This window comes from Strix uralensis, chromosome 2, assembly GCF_047716275.1.
Source record: "Strix uralensis isolate ZFMK-TIS-50842 chromosome 2, bStrUra1, whole genome shotgun sequence".
Classification (NCBI taxonomy): domain Eukaryota; kingdom Metazoa; phylum Chordata; class Aves; order Strigiformes; family Strigidae; genus Strix; species Strix uralensis.
Window position 1 is genome coordinate 77,780,311 of NC_133973.1, and position 18,561 is coordinate 77,798,871.

General features: G+C 37.3%; 1 protein-coding gene across 5 annotated transcripts in view; it reads right to left on the bottom strand.

Moving 5' to 3' along the window:
• Positions 1-18,561, bottom strand: part of PCCA (propionyl-CoA carboxylase subunit alpha) — a 288,817-nt gene that overhangs the window by 154,939 nt on the left and 115,317 nt on the right. For all 5 annotated transcript variants that reach the window (XM_074859347.1, XM_074859348.1, XM_074859350.1 and 2 more), the window contains 4 exons: positions 12,002-12,145; positions 10,456-10,530; positions 5,237-5,305; positions 4,345-4,420 (listed from right to left, as the gene is read on the bottom strand). In XM_074859347.1, coding sequence (XP_074715448.1) covers positions 4,345-4,420; positions 5,237-5,305; positions 10,456-10,530; positions 12,002-12,145 — 364 coding nt within the window. The remainder of the gene's footprint in view (positions 1-4,344; positions 4,421-5,236; positions 5,306-10,455; positions 10,531-12,001; positions 12,146-18,561) is intronic.

Below are 18,561 nucleotides of genomic sequence, written 5' to 3' on the forward strand. Positions count from 1 at the left end.
AAAAAGTAGAAACAAAACCTTAAGTTTCTGAAGAAAAGTGGCATAAAACAAGAGAAAGATTAACTATTAACAACAACTCATTCCCCATCCCAATGAGAAACAGTGCCTCTATGCTTGACCGACATCTTAAACTTTTCAGTATTCACAAATTCTCCAGTAACCACTGGATAAAACAAAAAGTGTACTTGCTTGAAACAAATCTGAGTTAGACCCTGAACTATACCAGAAGACCCATGGATAAAAATGTTAATTAGACCCTTCCCCATTCAGAAGTATCAACTGGGATTTTGAATTCAGATCAGTTCTCAAAGAAGTGCTATCCAAGACTTTCAACTGTTCCCATTAATAACAGATATTACACAGGAAATAAGATGCAAATTACATTCCCATGACCACACTGAATCTATCTTCAGTTAGTCACACTGTTAGCATTTACCAATGAACAGACTGTAGAATTTCTATTTCAGTGCGTGCAAGTTGTACCAGCCCAAACTGTAATAAAATGTTATGGCAATAGGCATTTTCAGAGCATAGCATTGTTGCAAATATCACAATTTGATTTATTCAGCATTTATAATCAAGCTACTGCTATTACAGGCACTATATCATGCAGTCTTGGTTGCTTAAAATATTATTTACTCAAGGTCTGCATAAGTCTGCTTTCTTTGTAAATACTATTTTTGGAAACTTAATTAAATTAATTTCCTTCGTGATGTTGTCAGGCAGATTTAACTAAGAGGGACAGCTGAACCATGGATTCAAGGCCAGGTACTATCTGGTCCTAGAAAACAAGTCAATAAAGACTGTAGTCTGAGGACTTGTTCTCTGTAAGTGGAATGGAGCTAACAGGGAATGGGGTAACTCTTGGATATCCTAAAGCCACAGCAGTAGAAATTGAATGTCTGCTCATACAGCCAGTAGACAAGGAACAGCAAAGTCCTTGCACTTCACACTGTCCAACCCAGCCTGGATGAGTCACGTCCTAGAGGGTCACTGTGCCACTTCAGTCCCTGGATTCTCTGCCAGGACTGCCATGAATGACATTACATGGTGGCATTTGTTCCGACAATCTTCTAGGAACTAGACAGAGACCACTGATTTCGTGCAGGTCAGTAAGCAACCATCAAAATATTAGTGACTAAAAGTCCTTACCAACTTTTGCCTGCTTTGAACTGGTGACACAGAAGTGATGGGAAAGACTCCATCTTCCATTAGAAGTCCCTAAGCTACCCATCAGATGGTCCTTGAACTGTTACCCAGTCACCCCATCCCATTCCCACCCCGTGTGAGTGAACCAGCATTTTTGTTTACAGAAATGTTGCAATTCTTCGGAATTTAAATCTAAATTCTCAGAGTGTATATTATCAGTACAATTCACGCTGACTTCAGCTGGTATTGCTTAGCTAAAATGCTTTGTAACTCAAAAGAGACTTGTTACAGGAGAAAAAAAAAAAAAAACCACTGTCTCTAAAACAGAAAGCAAACATAAAAGCTGGAAATTTCCAAAGAAACTGGGGGAGTGGGGTGGGACAGGACTGTCTTCAGAAATAGGAATATGGAGCACACTATTCAGGAAGACTACAGTGATCTCTAAATAGTTATCTACAGGCTCACTATTCAAATATAAAACCAAGTAACTTCAACACTAGGTAAAAAACTATTCTCTATCTTTTACTATATTCTGTATCTTCTACTATTATTGAGAAGACTTCATGTGAGTCACTTTCATGCAAGATCAAGGTGGTTTAATATTGTTTTACATGGCACCCAACATTTTCAAGCAAAAATATACACAATTATTTTAGAAAAAAATGCATGAAATTGCTTTTAGTTTTTGGATATTTTATTATTTTTCTGCAATATATTACTACTTCCTCATCACCTGTTAAGCTCACCTGAACTTATTAGAGACAATTCCTCTGAACAATGAAGAGTTCTGCATGTGTCAAAGCAGTTCAGAACATTACAGATAGGCCAGTTTCTACAAACTGCCCTATCAAGCATCATTCACACCAGGCAAGTGAAGAGATACTTTTATACCCATGAATGTTCCATTTTAAATAAACCCTGGGAAGAAACTACTAAAACTACACAAAAATCCTGTTGGTTTTCAAATGGAAACCACTGGCCACTGCAACTAAAAATGTGTTCTGGAAATTCGTCTGCTTTTGAAACCTCTGGTAAATTAAAATTTGTCCTTTGTAATACTTCAGAAAAAAAATTTATTACCCCTGCAGTTCATTTATTACTTCTTCCAACGTTTTTAATAGTTTAAGAGCCTTTTCACAGATAGAAATACTATGGAGATACTGGGTATGAACACTTAAATGCATACATACATACTAATAAAAGGCCATAAAGAAAATCAAGAATGAAAATTAGTAATTTTCAGATGGAAGGTGTTATATCCTTTGTAGGTATTTATGTATCTGTGGAGCTGTTATTAGGTACATACACATCTGTGTAAAACACCTAAGAACAAACAATGAGGTTCCATCCCATGTTGTAGCAGACAATAAGAGATGATGCTCCACACACAATTCCAATATTCTTATTAAATAATTCTTCAAGCACCATTTGCTATTAACACAACTGAGTCTGAATCCAGAGCCTGTCTCCATTAAAAAAAACAACAACAAAAAAAACCCCAACAAATCCCACCTCACATCAGTCTAGCAACAGCGGTATAAATTTCCCTCTCGTATAAATTTACTCTGCTGTTATACAGCAGGGGTTTACATCAGCACACTCTACTGTAATGGTCTAATGGCTCAAGTTGCACCAGCATAAACCCTCTTTAGAGTTAGCAGGTCATTTACAATGGCTAATCCTACCACCTATCTAGCTCCACTGTAGCAGAGGGATGCTCATTTTCCCCTAGGTAGATAAATCTTTCCAGACTGACATGGTATCTGTAGTATTCAGCAGACAGCATTAAAGCCAAACCAAGTTTTACAGAAACACTCATACGATTGTCTACTATATGAGGTCTCTGCTGCTCCTCCTCCCAGCCATTCAAGGGAGGAATTAAATAAGTGTTCCAAGTCTTTCTCCCATCTGAAACCATGGAACAACCTGTCTAGCAATCAAAACAAGGAACAAAGACAGAAAATCCTCCAGGAGCCTTCCCACCTATCCCGGTTCTTCAAGGATACTGACTAGTAATGAAAAAATCAGCTCCCCCAAATACCCACACAGTTAAGAGGTAAAATGAAGATTTTTTTGCCACATTACAGTTCCCTTCTCTAATCACCTTTGTGGTGGTTTAGCCCCTGCCGGGGTCTGAGACCACGCGGCCGCTACCCCTCCCCCACAAAGGGAGTGAAATACAAAGCCCCAAGACTGAAATAAGGAAAGGTTTAATACAACAGTGCAATAGCAACACAACCAACAACAACAATAACAATAACAGTAATAGTGATAGCAATGAACAGAGCAAAATAGCTACCAAATACAGCAGTTTGAAGCACGATGTACAAAACCACGAGTGCACCGCGCTCCGCGCCAGGAAAATGTGACCTGCCAGGATGTGACGTCCCATGGTATCTGAATAACCCGGCTAGAGCTCCCCCCCACTGCTGGGGAAACTTAACCCTATCCTGGTTAAACCAGGACAACCTTCATGAAAAGAAAAGATTTAAAAAAAAAAATAAAATCCCATTTTCCCCTCTCCTATCCTGAGTTGTCCTTCCTATTTTCCATAAGGTACAGAGGAAGATCTAAAGATTTCTCCCACACAAACCACAACATCCCTCTCTAAAATGTTAGGAGTTAAAGCAGTCATGGCCAATTCACCCCTGCTGCTTGGAAAGGCTGGGAGAATGGCTCCTTCTCCTAGGCAGTCAGTCAGCAAGAGCTGAAACACATTTTGATCATCAGCCTACATCTGCATTTGCCCAAACCTAAACAATTACCTTGGAACTAAGAAAAATATATAGAAAGAATCAAATACTGCGTTGTGATATTATTTGACCACAATCAATGCATTAAACTGCTATAAAATGGCAACTACTTTAAATTTCTTACAGCGCAGTGGCCTTTTTTTCCCCCCTTACAACATAATAAATGAATTATATGCTACCATTCAGTGAAAACTCTTTATGAGTTTAAGGAAATTATTTAAGTATTTATCTCATAATATTCAAGCAAAAACAATGGAGAAAAAAATGAAGTCTCTTTAGATTTGATGTATCTTCTCAGCTTAATTAACACAAGCTTTTCCTGTTTTAATTTGCACTTAAGAAGCAGGAACTTTACTCAATTTGCTAATTACTACATTTTCAAGCTGTTTTCTTGAAATAGATGGCAGCCTATCACACTAGGAACCCAAATTTCTGTAGTTACCTCGAATTACGTAATTGTCCAAAGCCTCTTCCATTCTTTTCAGTGCTTCAGCTCTATTAGAGCCATAGGTAATCAGCTAAAAAACAGGGGAAAAAAGGTATTTAAGTTACCTAGAAATGAGATAATGTTTGTCTCTAGAATTTGAACAGCATTTAAAATGAAAATGGTTTGTAGAACTTCTGCAGTCACAAAAACATCTCACATTGCTCTATCTGTGCTTCAGAGGCTCTCTAAAACATCAAGCAAAAACTAAGATCTCTTAACCCATTCAATGAAAGAAGGCCAAACACTTTTCCTTCATAAAACTTAAGGCATCTAAACCAGCTCTCTTCTTGTTTAGGCGCACAGAAAATACGAGCAGAGGTTCAATATCTAGTTGACTCTCCTGACTTCTAATGCCCAACCAACTTCTAAGATTTGTCAATTTTTTTGACAACTGAAGTCTGACTATAACGTCATATTTTATTTTTACCAATATGTTACTGATGAATAAGAACTAATACGAAGAGACATTAGCAACCATTTCTTTCACTGATTTTTTTTGGAAGTCAGAATTATTGAAACTTTAGTCTGGCTACATTCCATTTAAAAAGATAGAATGGCAGCACCTAAGTCTCAAAATAATGGCTTCTGTTTAAATCAGAATCCTTTTAGTAATCAGAAATTGCAAGACAAATAATTACTGTGTCAAAAGATTTAAAAAATTTTGTTTAGAAGTGACACTAAATTTCCTCTATTCCACATCTTCCTTCAATTCTTTCACATCCCCTTGAGGCATGATATGCTTAGCACCTTTAAAATCCTGATTTACCAATCCTTTAACATACTCTCCTTCATTTAAAAGATCCGTGTATAAAATTACCTTTAAAATATTGAAAAATAATCAACTCACTTTTGAGATCATAGGATCATAATAAATGCTAATATCACTTCCTTGTTGTATGCCACTGTCAACACGTACCTTCAAAAAAATCAGAGGTAAAAATAATTATATATTTGAAAAAAAAAAAATATTTCAACATGAGGATCAAATCTACCTGGCAGGCTTAAAACATATCACCCTTCAAGCTTATCGCATACATTTTTTTCCTCTTGAAAAACTAGAATAATTATTCGTTACCAGAGAAGTTGGGGGGGGGGGAAGGGAGCTTTTTCCTCCACCAGGAAAAATACTTGCAAGTTATTCTCTCCTCCTGTTGAGAGTCAAATTTCTCTTTTATTCTCCTAGAATGCACAGTAAACACATTAAATTTGATCTAACAATTGAGGTTGTATTACACACTCTAAACTTCAACTCTGAACGTACCCAATTCCAATATAATTCCTGTAATAAAATACAGTTATAATTATTTTTCTGACTGACAGCTGGCATGAAGGATGCCCCTTATAATCACACCCTTTCTGCATCTATATGTAATCATGTCCCCCATGTTCCACTATAGCCCTTCCGAAGGCTCCAGGAGGAATACAAGCAGGGAGCATTCAGCAGGAACTTTGGAGCTCTGCTTATCAGCTCCATAGGAATACTGATCCTGTGGTTTTCATGTCTGTAACACTTTCCTTCTCTGCCTCACCCTCTCAACTGTAAAACATTTTTTTTCTGTTGCTGCTGTTCCTCTGAGGCTTTAATGTTTACACAGCTTTTTCCATGGCTTTGCTTTGTAAGGACACAGCCCCATTAAAGCTCTGATTCTGCAATATTCATGGAAAAAAATAACACAAGTTCAAAAATTTCTTTTGAAGAGGCTGATTGCTGTTAACCAGCCAGCAAGTTAGTTAGTATATTGCTGATTCTTGTTTTCATCTCTCAGTTTGATTTCATCACTGTAGCAATGAGGTTAGCCATATAAAACTTTTCAAATGAGCAGTTTCTGGGGAATAAATATTTATTAAATTGCTGCTTTTGAGCACTGGAATCTGAAATATTTTTTAAAAACTAAACAAAATAACTTGAGAGTGATAAACGCATTCTGGGGATTGTAAGGATGGAGGCCTCTAATCAAAGTTGTTGAAGCAGCAGGGCTCCGATATACTGCATTGTAAAGGGGGTGGGAAAGAGGGTCCTGGAATCTCACTTAAATCTTCACCTGTGGGAAGGAACCTTTGTAATAAACAGCAGCTCATCTGTCTGCAGCAAGGCAGAAAAAGGTCAACGCAACGGCTGTTAGGCCTTTAATATTTTAATTTAGGCAATTATCAAGGGACCACATGTAGAACCTCTTGTCTACAGAATCCACATGAGGGCATGATGATGACTTTATTATCCAAATGACATAAAAAGATACCCTAGCAGGTGTATTCACTTTCTTCAGCAAGGAAGACCGTCTGACTAGTTTTTATGATGTTATATTCTTTTTATTTTTTAAAAATGTACTTACTCATATGTAAGTATAAATATATAAATACAAATATATTTATATATTATTTCTTATATGTTTATGTTTATTTGTATAGCATATTTATTCATATGTAAAGACAGTAGCACTTCTGTAGCGTTTTTATCACATCTTACCCAAATGTGCTTTATCTATGCTTAACTAGGCCACCCACTACCCATATCAGGCACATTTAACATTAGCTACCAATGAGAAGGTAGTTCAGACATGTCATGATTACTGAAAAAACATGCAGCGTATTTCCCAGCTCCCCTTCTTGTAAGTGCTAAACCATCCTTCCTCCCAGGATGTCTGCCTGTGTATAAAGTCAATGCATACATTCCCACATTCAAATCAGAAATAATTAATTTACCTGCTCAGTCCCAGATAAATCCCTTGCCCACGACATTTTTTTTTAATACTCAATACATACATAAGACGTGACAGTATGACATACATACTCCATACATACTTGAATTATACTGTGACTTTTGTCTCTAAAGTAGCACCTATAAAGTGATCACATACAAGAGATCGGGGTACTTTACATATACCTACATGTGCATGTATTTATATATGTATACCGCATTTTGAAATATGAATATGAAAGGTGCATAATTCAGTCCCACAGTAAGCAGGTTAGTCAGACCTCAAAGTTAATGTAAGGCATCTGAGGCTACTGACTACATGCTCTGCCCGCTGTATGTTCACATATAACATACATACCACTATATCATTTACACTTTTTCCCCGAGTACAATATCAGAAAAAAAGAAAAAGTTATAGTGAGAATTTGAAATTCTTTAAAAACTACTGCATAATTTCCTTTTTTAAAAAAATCTGGAGTCCTCTGTAGAAGTTTAATTTTCATAAAATAAACTGAAGATGACCAAAGAAATGACAGTAGAAAAGAAATACATTTAACATCTTCAATTCTCCCTGTGGTGCTTACATTTTCAGAGCCTGGTAACAGTAGGTGATTTTATAAACTATATGGTGTGACAGAACTGAATGAATATTGGATGAAAAAGAAACCCTAATTCAACAGATACTCCCTATACTGTGCTTAACTTGATAAATAGTAGCAATACTTACTGGACCTCCAGCATTTACTTCTGCTTAACATACTGCTTTTCTTTTACACCATATTTAAAATACCAAAGAAAGGCTAGGGTTCAAGAGCCTACTGTACTCAACACTTCTATTGCTGTTGTACTACCATTATGTGTTATTACACTAGAACAGTAAACTGAAAGATAAAAAAAGCTTAAGAGGGAAAAAAAGCACAATCTATGTCCCGGTCCTGCAATGAACTACTAGTGCAATAAATTCAACTTACCAACACGTAGAGGTTCTAATATTTCTCACTTCTTTGCCGTATCAGAGTCTTAAGTGTTAATGACTCTTACCAGACAGAGAAAAAAGACCAGACTGCTGATCATATTGGCAAAGAGCAATGCTGGAGCCTTTCAGATATGGCAGTACATTTGCTATCTTGTGTAAGACCATTGAACATGAACGGTCACTATCATAATACAGTGTTTTGTGGTTACCTATCTTAAGCTTCATTATCAAAGACGAAAAAAATTTGGTACGAGTACCATGTTCTAAGGAAATTACAGATTACATGATACAAAAATAGCCAGTATATTCCTACCTACGGCTAAGAAAAACACCCTCACCCAGCTGTGCACACCAGTTCCATCAGCTTGAGCAGCTGACACACAGGCACAGGTAGGCAATCAGAGCTAACCTGAGACACAGAAGAAATTAATTGAAAATGCATTTGGCAATTTGGCACTACTCATAAGCCAAACTCTGCAACACACTACAAGTCTTTGCTAATTTTTTTTTAAGCCAATTTGTTGACAATTCTAAAAGGTAAAATGCAGAAAACACACACTGTGGCACAATGGGCCTGTTATGCTGAACTTTTTTAGTCATATTAATTTTGTTCTTAGCAGCATGACATTCTCAGGAGATAAATTAGTTTCACAGTGGCAGAAAATATGTATTAAGATACCAAACCACAAATGTCTACATAAAAATAGCTGTTCTATTTTTAATACGACAATAGAAGTAAACAGAAAGAGAACAGCCTAGAGACTCCATATGAGCTCCTCAAACCATTGCTCTGAAGCCTCCAGCGTAATTAAAATTTCTTTCTTCGGTACCACAATGGACCACGTGAAGCAATCAGGCATCTCCCACCCTTCATTTTCAATTCACCTCTCCCCCTAAGCACAACTCCCAGCCCACCCCATCTACCTGACAAGTGACAGCCCAATCTGATTAAATGCTTGCAAGGGAGGGGACTCATGGGCCTCCATGACAGGCCAAAAGTGATCACCATGGAGATACATAATTACAGCTGTCAACGCGTCTACTGTCCTGCTGGCATCAATTTGATTGCTCCCAGCAATAATGATAGACAAAGCTTAGTGTGCACTCTCCTGCACCCAATCACTTTATCTATTCCGTGGTCCATTTAGCTGACATGCAACATTCACACAAGCAAATAACAGCAGTAAGCAGAACATTTAAGGCATTTTAATTGTTTTTTCTTTGTATGGATGGCTCACAAGCGCAAATGTTATTACATAAAACTCCTGCTGCAGCATTAATTGAAGAAAGATTTGGTGGGACAAAGACTGTAGGGGGTATAGTTTGTCCATTATCACTTGTACTTTCAACAGGTCTCACGTTTGGAAAATTGCAAATTGCAAAAACTTGCAAGGGCAAAATGTTTGACATCCTGTTAGCTATTACAACATGGTGAAAACTTCTAACAACCACTGGAGTATTCATTATAAATTCTTATTAAATACACTCTGTTTCATTAAAAAAAAGTTTAGATACATCCAGTGATACCTTTTCCCTCATCTCCTCTTTAAGATCACATAATGCCTTTTAGATCTTCACAATTTTTTTCTGCTTTCAGGCTTTGAACACAGCATGAAGCCTTAAAGACCAGAAAGGGTCAGGTCCCTTCGGAAAGTACACGGGCAAAAACAATTTAAGAAGCGAAATAAATCATATATCCAATAACATTTCCACATTTAAGATTCCTCCTGTAATCTTTCACTATTTTCCATGCAAGCAGACTGAATAATCATATTCACAGATGGTACAGCCTCATCACTCCACTAACTGACACAGTGTCATGTATATGTGCACTTATGACTCCAACTACCTTGATTTTACAGAAAGACTGTGTCCTTGTTCTTTACATGTAGCAGAAAACACTGTTTGTTACAGCCTTTCCATATAGTTAGACTGTATCCTGAAACATGTAGTAATCGCTGTAACAAATTTCCTCTTCAAAGTCTACAAAGCTAAACATAAAGCACTGACAGTTTCTCACTGGTGTCCCCAGTTCTCTGTGCTTAAAGAGCTGACTAAACATTTCACTGTCCTTTCTAATGACCACAGTATGTTTACTAAAGTTGTGTTTGAAAAACTTAAGCTGAAAGTTACAGAATGTAAGGAAATATTTCAGTATATAATGGTTTCCTGTTATACACAATTTGAACGTTTTAAACCCAGTTTGGAACTGTATGTTTTTAAGCAGTTTTTCAGGTTGCACAAATAAGTACTGCCATGTCCTGTCCCACCCCCCCCACCCCCAGCAGAAAGCTGGAAAAAAGGCCCAATTAACAAAGTTGCTGTGTACTTATAGTCTCTCCCTATAGAAGAGACACTCAGCACCTATGAAAACCAGGATGAAGTTACTTACACTTGGCACGTGCAATGGTTCCTGATATTGAGACAGTTTACCAATGGATGGCAGGCCAAAAGATTTGTAGGGGTCCTGAAATGAAATTCAACATGAGAAAGCATTAAGCTTTCACAGATGAGAAGATAATATTAAAAAGCTTGAAGTCTAACAGAAACCACTGCCAGAATAACTGTTTTCTTCCCCAGAATTACTTGTGTTGAAGTACATTTCTTCATCCAACCTACCCCTGCAACTCCAAATAAAGAACCGGAAGCATATATATACTCTTGCATCACAGTCAAAAAGCAGGAAAGAAGTGACAAAGATGACATTTTCATTTGCTACACTGTGCCTTAGATGAAGGATTGGAAAGTATTCAGAAGGGTGCAGTTGAGAAAAGAGTATAAGGAAAAAAAATTTCAGAGATAAAAAGGGCAGTTAGAAATCTGATTATCTTAAGAAATCAAACTGACCTTTATGTTTTTGGAAACCTACATAATGCAATACCAATATAAACTTAATCAGACAGCAAATAAATACATGGCCTACAGAATAACCAAATCCAGGACAAGGTAGTTAGATCCATTACTTGTAAGTATGAGGGAAACTAAGTTGAACAAAAAAAAATCATCAGTTACTCCAGGGTAACTCATAATCAGAATAGCTTACATGTCTCACAGGGCAAATATATATTCTTTATCAAAATAGTTCATATAACTTGTAATCAGTAGAACAAGCTGAAGATTATATGCATGTCACGAAGAGAAAGAAAAAAAGACAACAAAGTAAGATGCCCTGGGTCACAAAAGCTGCAATAAATTAAGGGAAAAAACACCTCAAGGTGCTGAATTATTTTTTAAAAGCAGTTACCTAAAACGTTCCTAAAACAAAATGAAGCTAGGCATCGTTTTTTAATTAACAAATCTTGACTTTCATGCATCAAAAATGACAGCAAAAGACATTACCTTGACATGTCCTAAACATGCTTGCAAATGGGTTTTGTATTTTAGTAAGCTTTTCTAAAGTGAGGTAGAGCATCATATCATAAAGTTACTGTCTTGGAATACACTTTGAAAGTTTGTCCTATAAACTGTAGTTTCAGAAGACATGTAACTTGCTTTTTCAACAACCTATTAAAATGTTTTAGTACAACAACAAAAATTCTGTAGGCAATTGAATTTCAGCTGTCTCCTTAAGTCAACAAGTTTCAAGTACACAAGTTAAGAAACCTGGAAACACTAGTTAACTGTAGCAAATAACTCCACCACTGCACCATTAAATGTGAACACATAGCAAATGTCCTTAGAAATAAACCTCAGTTATCTCTTTCACCATTTTTAATTTTGATTTTTGGAAAAAAGTTATGTTGAAATACATACTGTATTTTAAATTAAAAAATAAAATTCTACAATTCTATAAAAGCTCATTAACCATTTGTGTTTCATACTCTAAATCATGACTTTCACATCATATTCCTTGACTTCACCTCGGCATCTATCCACACCTGGGTACTATTACTCCACAATTCAACCATCCACCCTCCTCCCCATTACCACTCATTTACCTCAGCATAAACTCGACATTCAACCGCCCAGCCATTGATGGGAATATCAGCCTGTTTGTGCCTGAGAGGGTAACCCTTAGCAACACGGATCATTTCTTGGACTAAGTCCAGGCCGGTAATGCATTCTGTGACGGGATGTTCAACCTGCAAGGTCAAGAACTGTCAGTCAGTAGGTAACAAAAACAACCAAAAAAAAAATCCCTCTCCGTAAACAAACACAGATGAACAAGAAATTAGACCAGTCAAAGAACAGACAAAGAATGTGTTCCTTTTTGGTCTTTTTCCCCAAAAAATTTCTACTTGACAAACTCCAGCAATCACCTTCTTTGCAGGGAAATCCCCAAACCAAAATAATTAGCAGATTGCAATAACTAGGAGCAGCATACAAAAGGAAAACTATAGAGAACACCTAGGAGGGTTTGGTGTTTTGTAGGGTGTTTTTTTCCCCCCATTTATTTCACAAATTGAAATGCACCTGGTGACAATGAGTTAATTTTTCTTTGTTCAGAAGCTCTTCCCATTCGATTCTGCTTTGAAGAAACTCATGCCATATCCATAAATATATTTTAACTGAAAATCTCAAAGTAGCTGATACTCAACCCATTCTGCTACACTTAACATGGCACATACAGGAGCCGCTTACAATTTTCCATAGAACTAGCCTACCCTAAATCTCACCCGTTCGCCTGCTTTCACTAACCTGTCCTGACAAGCAACCAGATTAGCGTAATCTTGCATCAGCGCAGTGTAGCAGAAATGAGCAGATGGATCCTTCAATTTTTTTTCCCCCTCCAGACTTATCTGTTTAGTGCTTAGCATGCACAATAGCTGGGCTGGACCAGCAGAGTCACTCTGCGCTCTCAGCAAATTGCTGCTAACGGCTTCGGATGATGCTGCCATGGGAATACCCGTCGTTCGCACTAACCCCAGCATGTGCGTACAAGCATGCACACATGTGCGCGCATATGCACATACACACACACGTTCTTTCTTTGAAATGGGGATATAAATGGACACACTTATTAACTTTACAAAATCTTCAACTAGACATAGCACCTGAAGATAGAAGGGCACACCAAATAGACAAAGTAAAAGACAGGTATGCTAAAAACGTGTTCTTCACACAGAGACAGCTACAAGACTTTCCATATAGAAATTATGACAGAACTGCCATTTTTATTATAAAATGATTGTGTTCCAAGGGCAAAAATACCTCAAGAAAACACACTTACAATGGTTTCTCTATCATGAGATGTCATACCACATACATTGTGACACAGGAAAAGGTCAGCAACCAAACTACTTGTTTTTTCTTCCTTCAAGTACACTAGTATTAAGAAAAACATTTAGTCATTATTATAATCTTGTGGCTTATCAGAACAAGAAGATGCTTCGGTCTTTAAGAAAAAAAGCTTTGTAAAAATAAACAGATGGCATCCATAATTAGCCCTGTGTGTGCTGTGAGTTTGTTTAGAGTTTCAACAACATTTTAAGACATTTTGACATAATTTTAATGACAAATCATCACTGAAACAAACACCTATTCTTTGAAGGATAAAAGTGACATTGAAATGGCAATCTGATTATACAGTTTAAGGATGTACCTTTGGGATTCAATCTTGATTCTACCTAACACATGATAGTCTCCAGCATGTCAAGCTTAATAACAGTATTTGGAGAATCTCAGTGTCTATCCTGCAGTGTTAAATTGAAGCAATTCGATTTCTATTAAGACTTGAAGTTTCTATTAAAACTTCCTAAGTTTTAATAAAAAGTTACTTATCACACATTCATATTTGAACAACAGAACTTATTCTCTTGTTTTGGAATTTAAGTTTTAAAACATGATCTTTGAGTTCAGAACACACTTGGAATTCTAACATTCCAGATAATCAAAATACAAATAATTTTTTTTTTTTTTTTTTTTACAAAGACATGTGCATTATTTAGTTATACTGTCATTTTTCTTGGATAGCTATTGGCATTCCAGATTGAATAGCTTCATTGTTGTTTTCAGCTTTATTGTTGATGATCAAAATAGGATGGAATGTTTCTGGAAAGAAAAATATTTTTGTTGTTCGGTTCTTACGACTCACAAACATTTATTTAATCCATTCTTCAATACAGATCTTTGACTTGGTCAATATTTTCTTCTGTTTCTTCAAAATACTCCCTTTGTGCCTGCACACAAAACAGCATTCAGAAAATGACAAGGAAAATTTTTTCAGGTTTTTTGGGGGGTGAGAAGTTGTGCTGCTTTCTTTTAGGTCTGTGCTTCAACTAGTGCTGTTTACGCATAATGTTGACGGTGCCAATCATATCACTAATTTTGGGGTACCAAATACATTTAAAATGCATTTTAGTATACATGAAGACAATCAGATGACCAAAATGGGGTAGAAAAAAATTTTAACCTTGAAATCCAGCTGACTTATTTGTAATTTTTACCTTTCAGTGAGGTGCACAGCTCAAAGTGTACTTGTTTAAGCATTTGCAGTTTTATTTTGGCAGGGGAGCGTCAGTATTTTTAGCATTATACAGAATATGCTTGAGCATACAGTACACTAAAAAAGCAGTAATGCCATATCCTGGTTCAACAAGGACCCTGAAAGGAGGTTTTGGAGGTGCAAGAATCCACCTACAGAGATACATGCAAGATCTGAAATTAAAGCTCTGAACTTCCACAAAGCAAGAAAGGATGGGGGTAGGAGAAGTGAAGAAATTAGACCCCTCTTCTCCCTCCCCTCCCAAAAAAGCAAACAGAGGCATCATCATTCCCTATTTATGAAAACTCTACAATAACTGTTACAGATATCTGAGTAAGGTAATTGTTGTATCTATTTTTAAATCACTATCAAAAGCTAGGCTTTAAATGCTTTCCCCTTTTACTTTCCAGCCTTCTACTTCACATCACACTTGTTTTTCCTGACTGTTGTATTTTCTTCTATTAATTTTATGCTATAGCCCGCCTCCATCAACAGCCTCTACTTGCCATTTTATGGTCACTAAGTCAAGGACTAAATTTTTAAAGAGATGAATGCAAGTATGCTCACAAGCAGAGCTGAATCACACTCAATTGACTTAGCTTTGGGCCATACTCAATTTCGTAGTCAGCTGATCCAAGATCTTGCCAGTGAAACTCCAGTCAATAAGGTAAGAGCCAATGGTGGTATGGTCATATCATAGTGGGTAAATTCACACATTACCTCTATGCTTAACACAAAGGGCAAAACCAGACATGTCTGCAGCAAGCAATCTACAGATCATAGCTATATCAAGGCAGCTGTAACCTATTCTAACAAGACAAGCAGAAAAATTGATCAGCAATAACTCTCAATTAGTTAGCTGCCAAAAATCTCACCTTTATTACCGGTTCCTTTACTTACACCAAGCCTGGTCATAAGCAATTTACAACAAGTCATCATTTCAGTGCACTTAACTACGATACATACCTCCTTTAAAAAGTCTTACTCCCCATGTTCTGGGATCCACACACACTTTTTTCTCTGAAAAATGCCACTGATATTCCTGCTTTCAAGTCCATACAGTCCACCTGTTGTGGCCAGCAATATTAATACAGGGTAAAGGGCAAGTGCTTCCCCTTCACACTGGATCTGCTCTTCTTCAGAGATCTCACAGCAATCAGATTCCCTGTGAGCATTACAAGTGTTTTTGCTTCCCTAGCCTCTTCAGTTTATACAGCAAGAAACAGCAGTAGCAAAGCCTGTAAGAAAATAATAACTAAGCCCCAGTTTACAGATGGTGAAGCAGGTACAAAAGAGCTAGGTGAACCTGCCAGCATCGCAGCCCAGTTAGCATCTGTCCCCAGAACAGTACAGAACGGCTGCTAATTCTCCTCCTGTCCTGTGACTGTCAGCAATCTTAAAGCTTTACCACACTGGAGTTCATCCACAGCTACAAAAACAGTCGTGTAATTTTTATGAAGAGTTGAGGCTAAACTAGCAGTGACTGCTCCCCTTATATTCAGGGGAATAATTTCAGAACACATTTTTCTCAAGGCCATCAAGGTACTCAGATCTAATAGCAAACACTTCTGGATACTCTCATAGATTGCGCTCTTGCCCCTGTGTGCATAAGGCATCAAGTTACTCACACACCACTTGGAGCATTCAAGCAGACCACAGCAGCCAAGAAAATCTAAATTTCAGTAGACTTAAAACTACAGACTATGTCACCCCTACTACTGTAAGTCCCTAGTTGGTGTCATATACTCCTTTACATTCAGATAAATAATCTCAAAACTAACTTTCAACATACACCTCAGTTTCCAGGAAACATGATTCACCTGGAGTCCCACAGGCTTTTTCTGCTGCAGCCAAATCCAGTATCAATTGACTCAAACCCACCAACTTACAGATGCTCCTCAATCCTCTTTATTTCAGTAAGCCTGGTTTCTATTTCGGAGCACTGAACAGCAACAGAGGTGCACACATGTTCTGCTCTTCAGGCATGCCAGCTTCCTGACTACTATAAGCAGGAGCACTCTGGGGTCACATCATCTTTCTGCAAAATAGTTCACATGTACATGGGGTTTGGGAGCAGAAAGGCTCCTGGAAAACAGACAATGTTTGGATATAGGTACAGAATGAATGGAAAGCACGCAGGAACACATAATAGGCAATCTCCTATGTTGTCCTCTTCTATAGACATATAATAACGTGCTGTTTATTTTCTGATTTATTAATATGTGATTGAAGAACTAAGTGCAACCAGAACTACAAAAATTTCCATCAACTAAGATTCTCAGGTAGACTTCTTGTATTGTTTCCTAAGGAAGATGTTGCAGAAATAAAAACTAATGCACATACATTTGGTACCAACTGATTTTTTTAATCATGGCATATAATGATTTTCAAAAAATATTTAATCTACTTTCTCATAGAATCTCATAGAATTATCTGCCAATAATAATTGATTCAGTTTTCTCAATTTTTCTTTGCAAGGATTTGTTTCATTATTGTACTGGACAGACATGAGTAAGAAATCACTTATGTAGCCTATGAATACTGAATCTGTCTTTTCTGTGTTTTAAACAAACAGCACACAGTTTATATCAACAAGTTATTTAGCTCACAGTTTTAACATAACTTTCTCAATTAACATCCTGCACTTCAAAAAAAAATTTTACAATTCAGTAATTGTACACAATTTCCTTTTCACTATCCTCCGCGTGAGAGAATAAGCTTGCACCCACAAAACCTACACTTCCTTTTCTAAAGATGCAATTCCTGCTTTCACTATATTCGGCAGCACTATCAAAGCCTGCTCAGAGTTACTTCGTTCAAGGTGGCTCTGGTCACACTGCAGCCATTCTTGGGTTTTCTTTACATCAAATTCACCAAAGGAAAGAAGTTAATGTACCCTTTGAAGAATGATCTTTTCTTTCTCTATTTATTAAAAATGGAGAGGAGCCTCCTTTCTCTCTACTTTTTTAATAATATTCTATGATAGTTATGTGGTAATGATGTCTCTAAGATATCACTCCATGCCCTGGCAGCACTGTTAATGGCATCTTTCAGATTCAATGACTTACACAAACAATGTCGTTCTCTTCTGTCAACAACAATTAGCAATGCTTTTCTGTAGTTCTTTTGGGAAGCCTGAAAAGCAGACAACCAGTAGCTACATAATGGAAGTTGCATTAGGAGGCAAGAATGTGGCAAAAATCTGGTTAACTGTTGTCGGCTGACCCTCTTGTGTGAAGAAGTGTTGTTTGGCAGAAAAATCACCTTTTCTTTCGGTTCTAAAAATGGCCATGAACAGCTGGTATAAACTGTGTGCAGAATGGATTCTGGTGGGCTTAGGGGATTGGTAATGGGATAAGAGACCTTTCACCTTTAGGTCAGTAGTTCAAATTCAGCCCAGGTTAGCAGCAATTGAAAGTCTTTACCATCTGACACTGTTCGTTAGCCTATTTAAAATGACTGAAGCAAAGTGTCACAGTAAAACAAGATTCAAGTATTAAGAAATATGAAGTCTCAGCAAACAGCAGAAACAGTCGCTTGAGATTTTACTTTGAAATCCCACCATTCAGACTTTGTAGACATCTACTTCACTAACTCCTGACAGCCCCTTTCACTGCTCCCATACTCCTGCCCACCTATCACAATTCATCCTCCAGGCAGCTACACACACCAAGACAACAAAACCACCTCTTGCCATCCCATGGGTCTGCTACGGATACCAAAGTCACCACCTCTCCTGTGGTTTTATCTGGCAATCCAGACTCAGCTCATCACTTTGCTATTTATATTTTGCTGTTACTTTGTATGTAGTGCAGCTGCAATATTTTCCAGCACTTCTCTCCATCACTGAGCAAACGCGTAGCAGGTGCTGCCTAATGATGTGCAACAGAATACAGATACCATTAAGAGACTGTTAGAAGCAGGAGTTTATAAGCAGTGGAGCTCCAGACAATCACCAACAGGATTTCAACATACTTCTAGACATCTCCCAACCATGCTTTTCATACTTTTGTGAGTGGACAAACAGATGAAGAGGAACATAGAAAGAGACACGTTGCATATAAAAATTCTTCC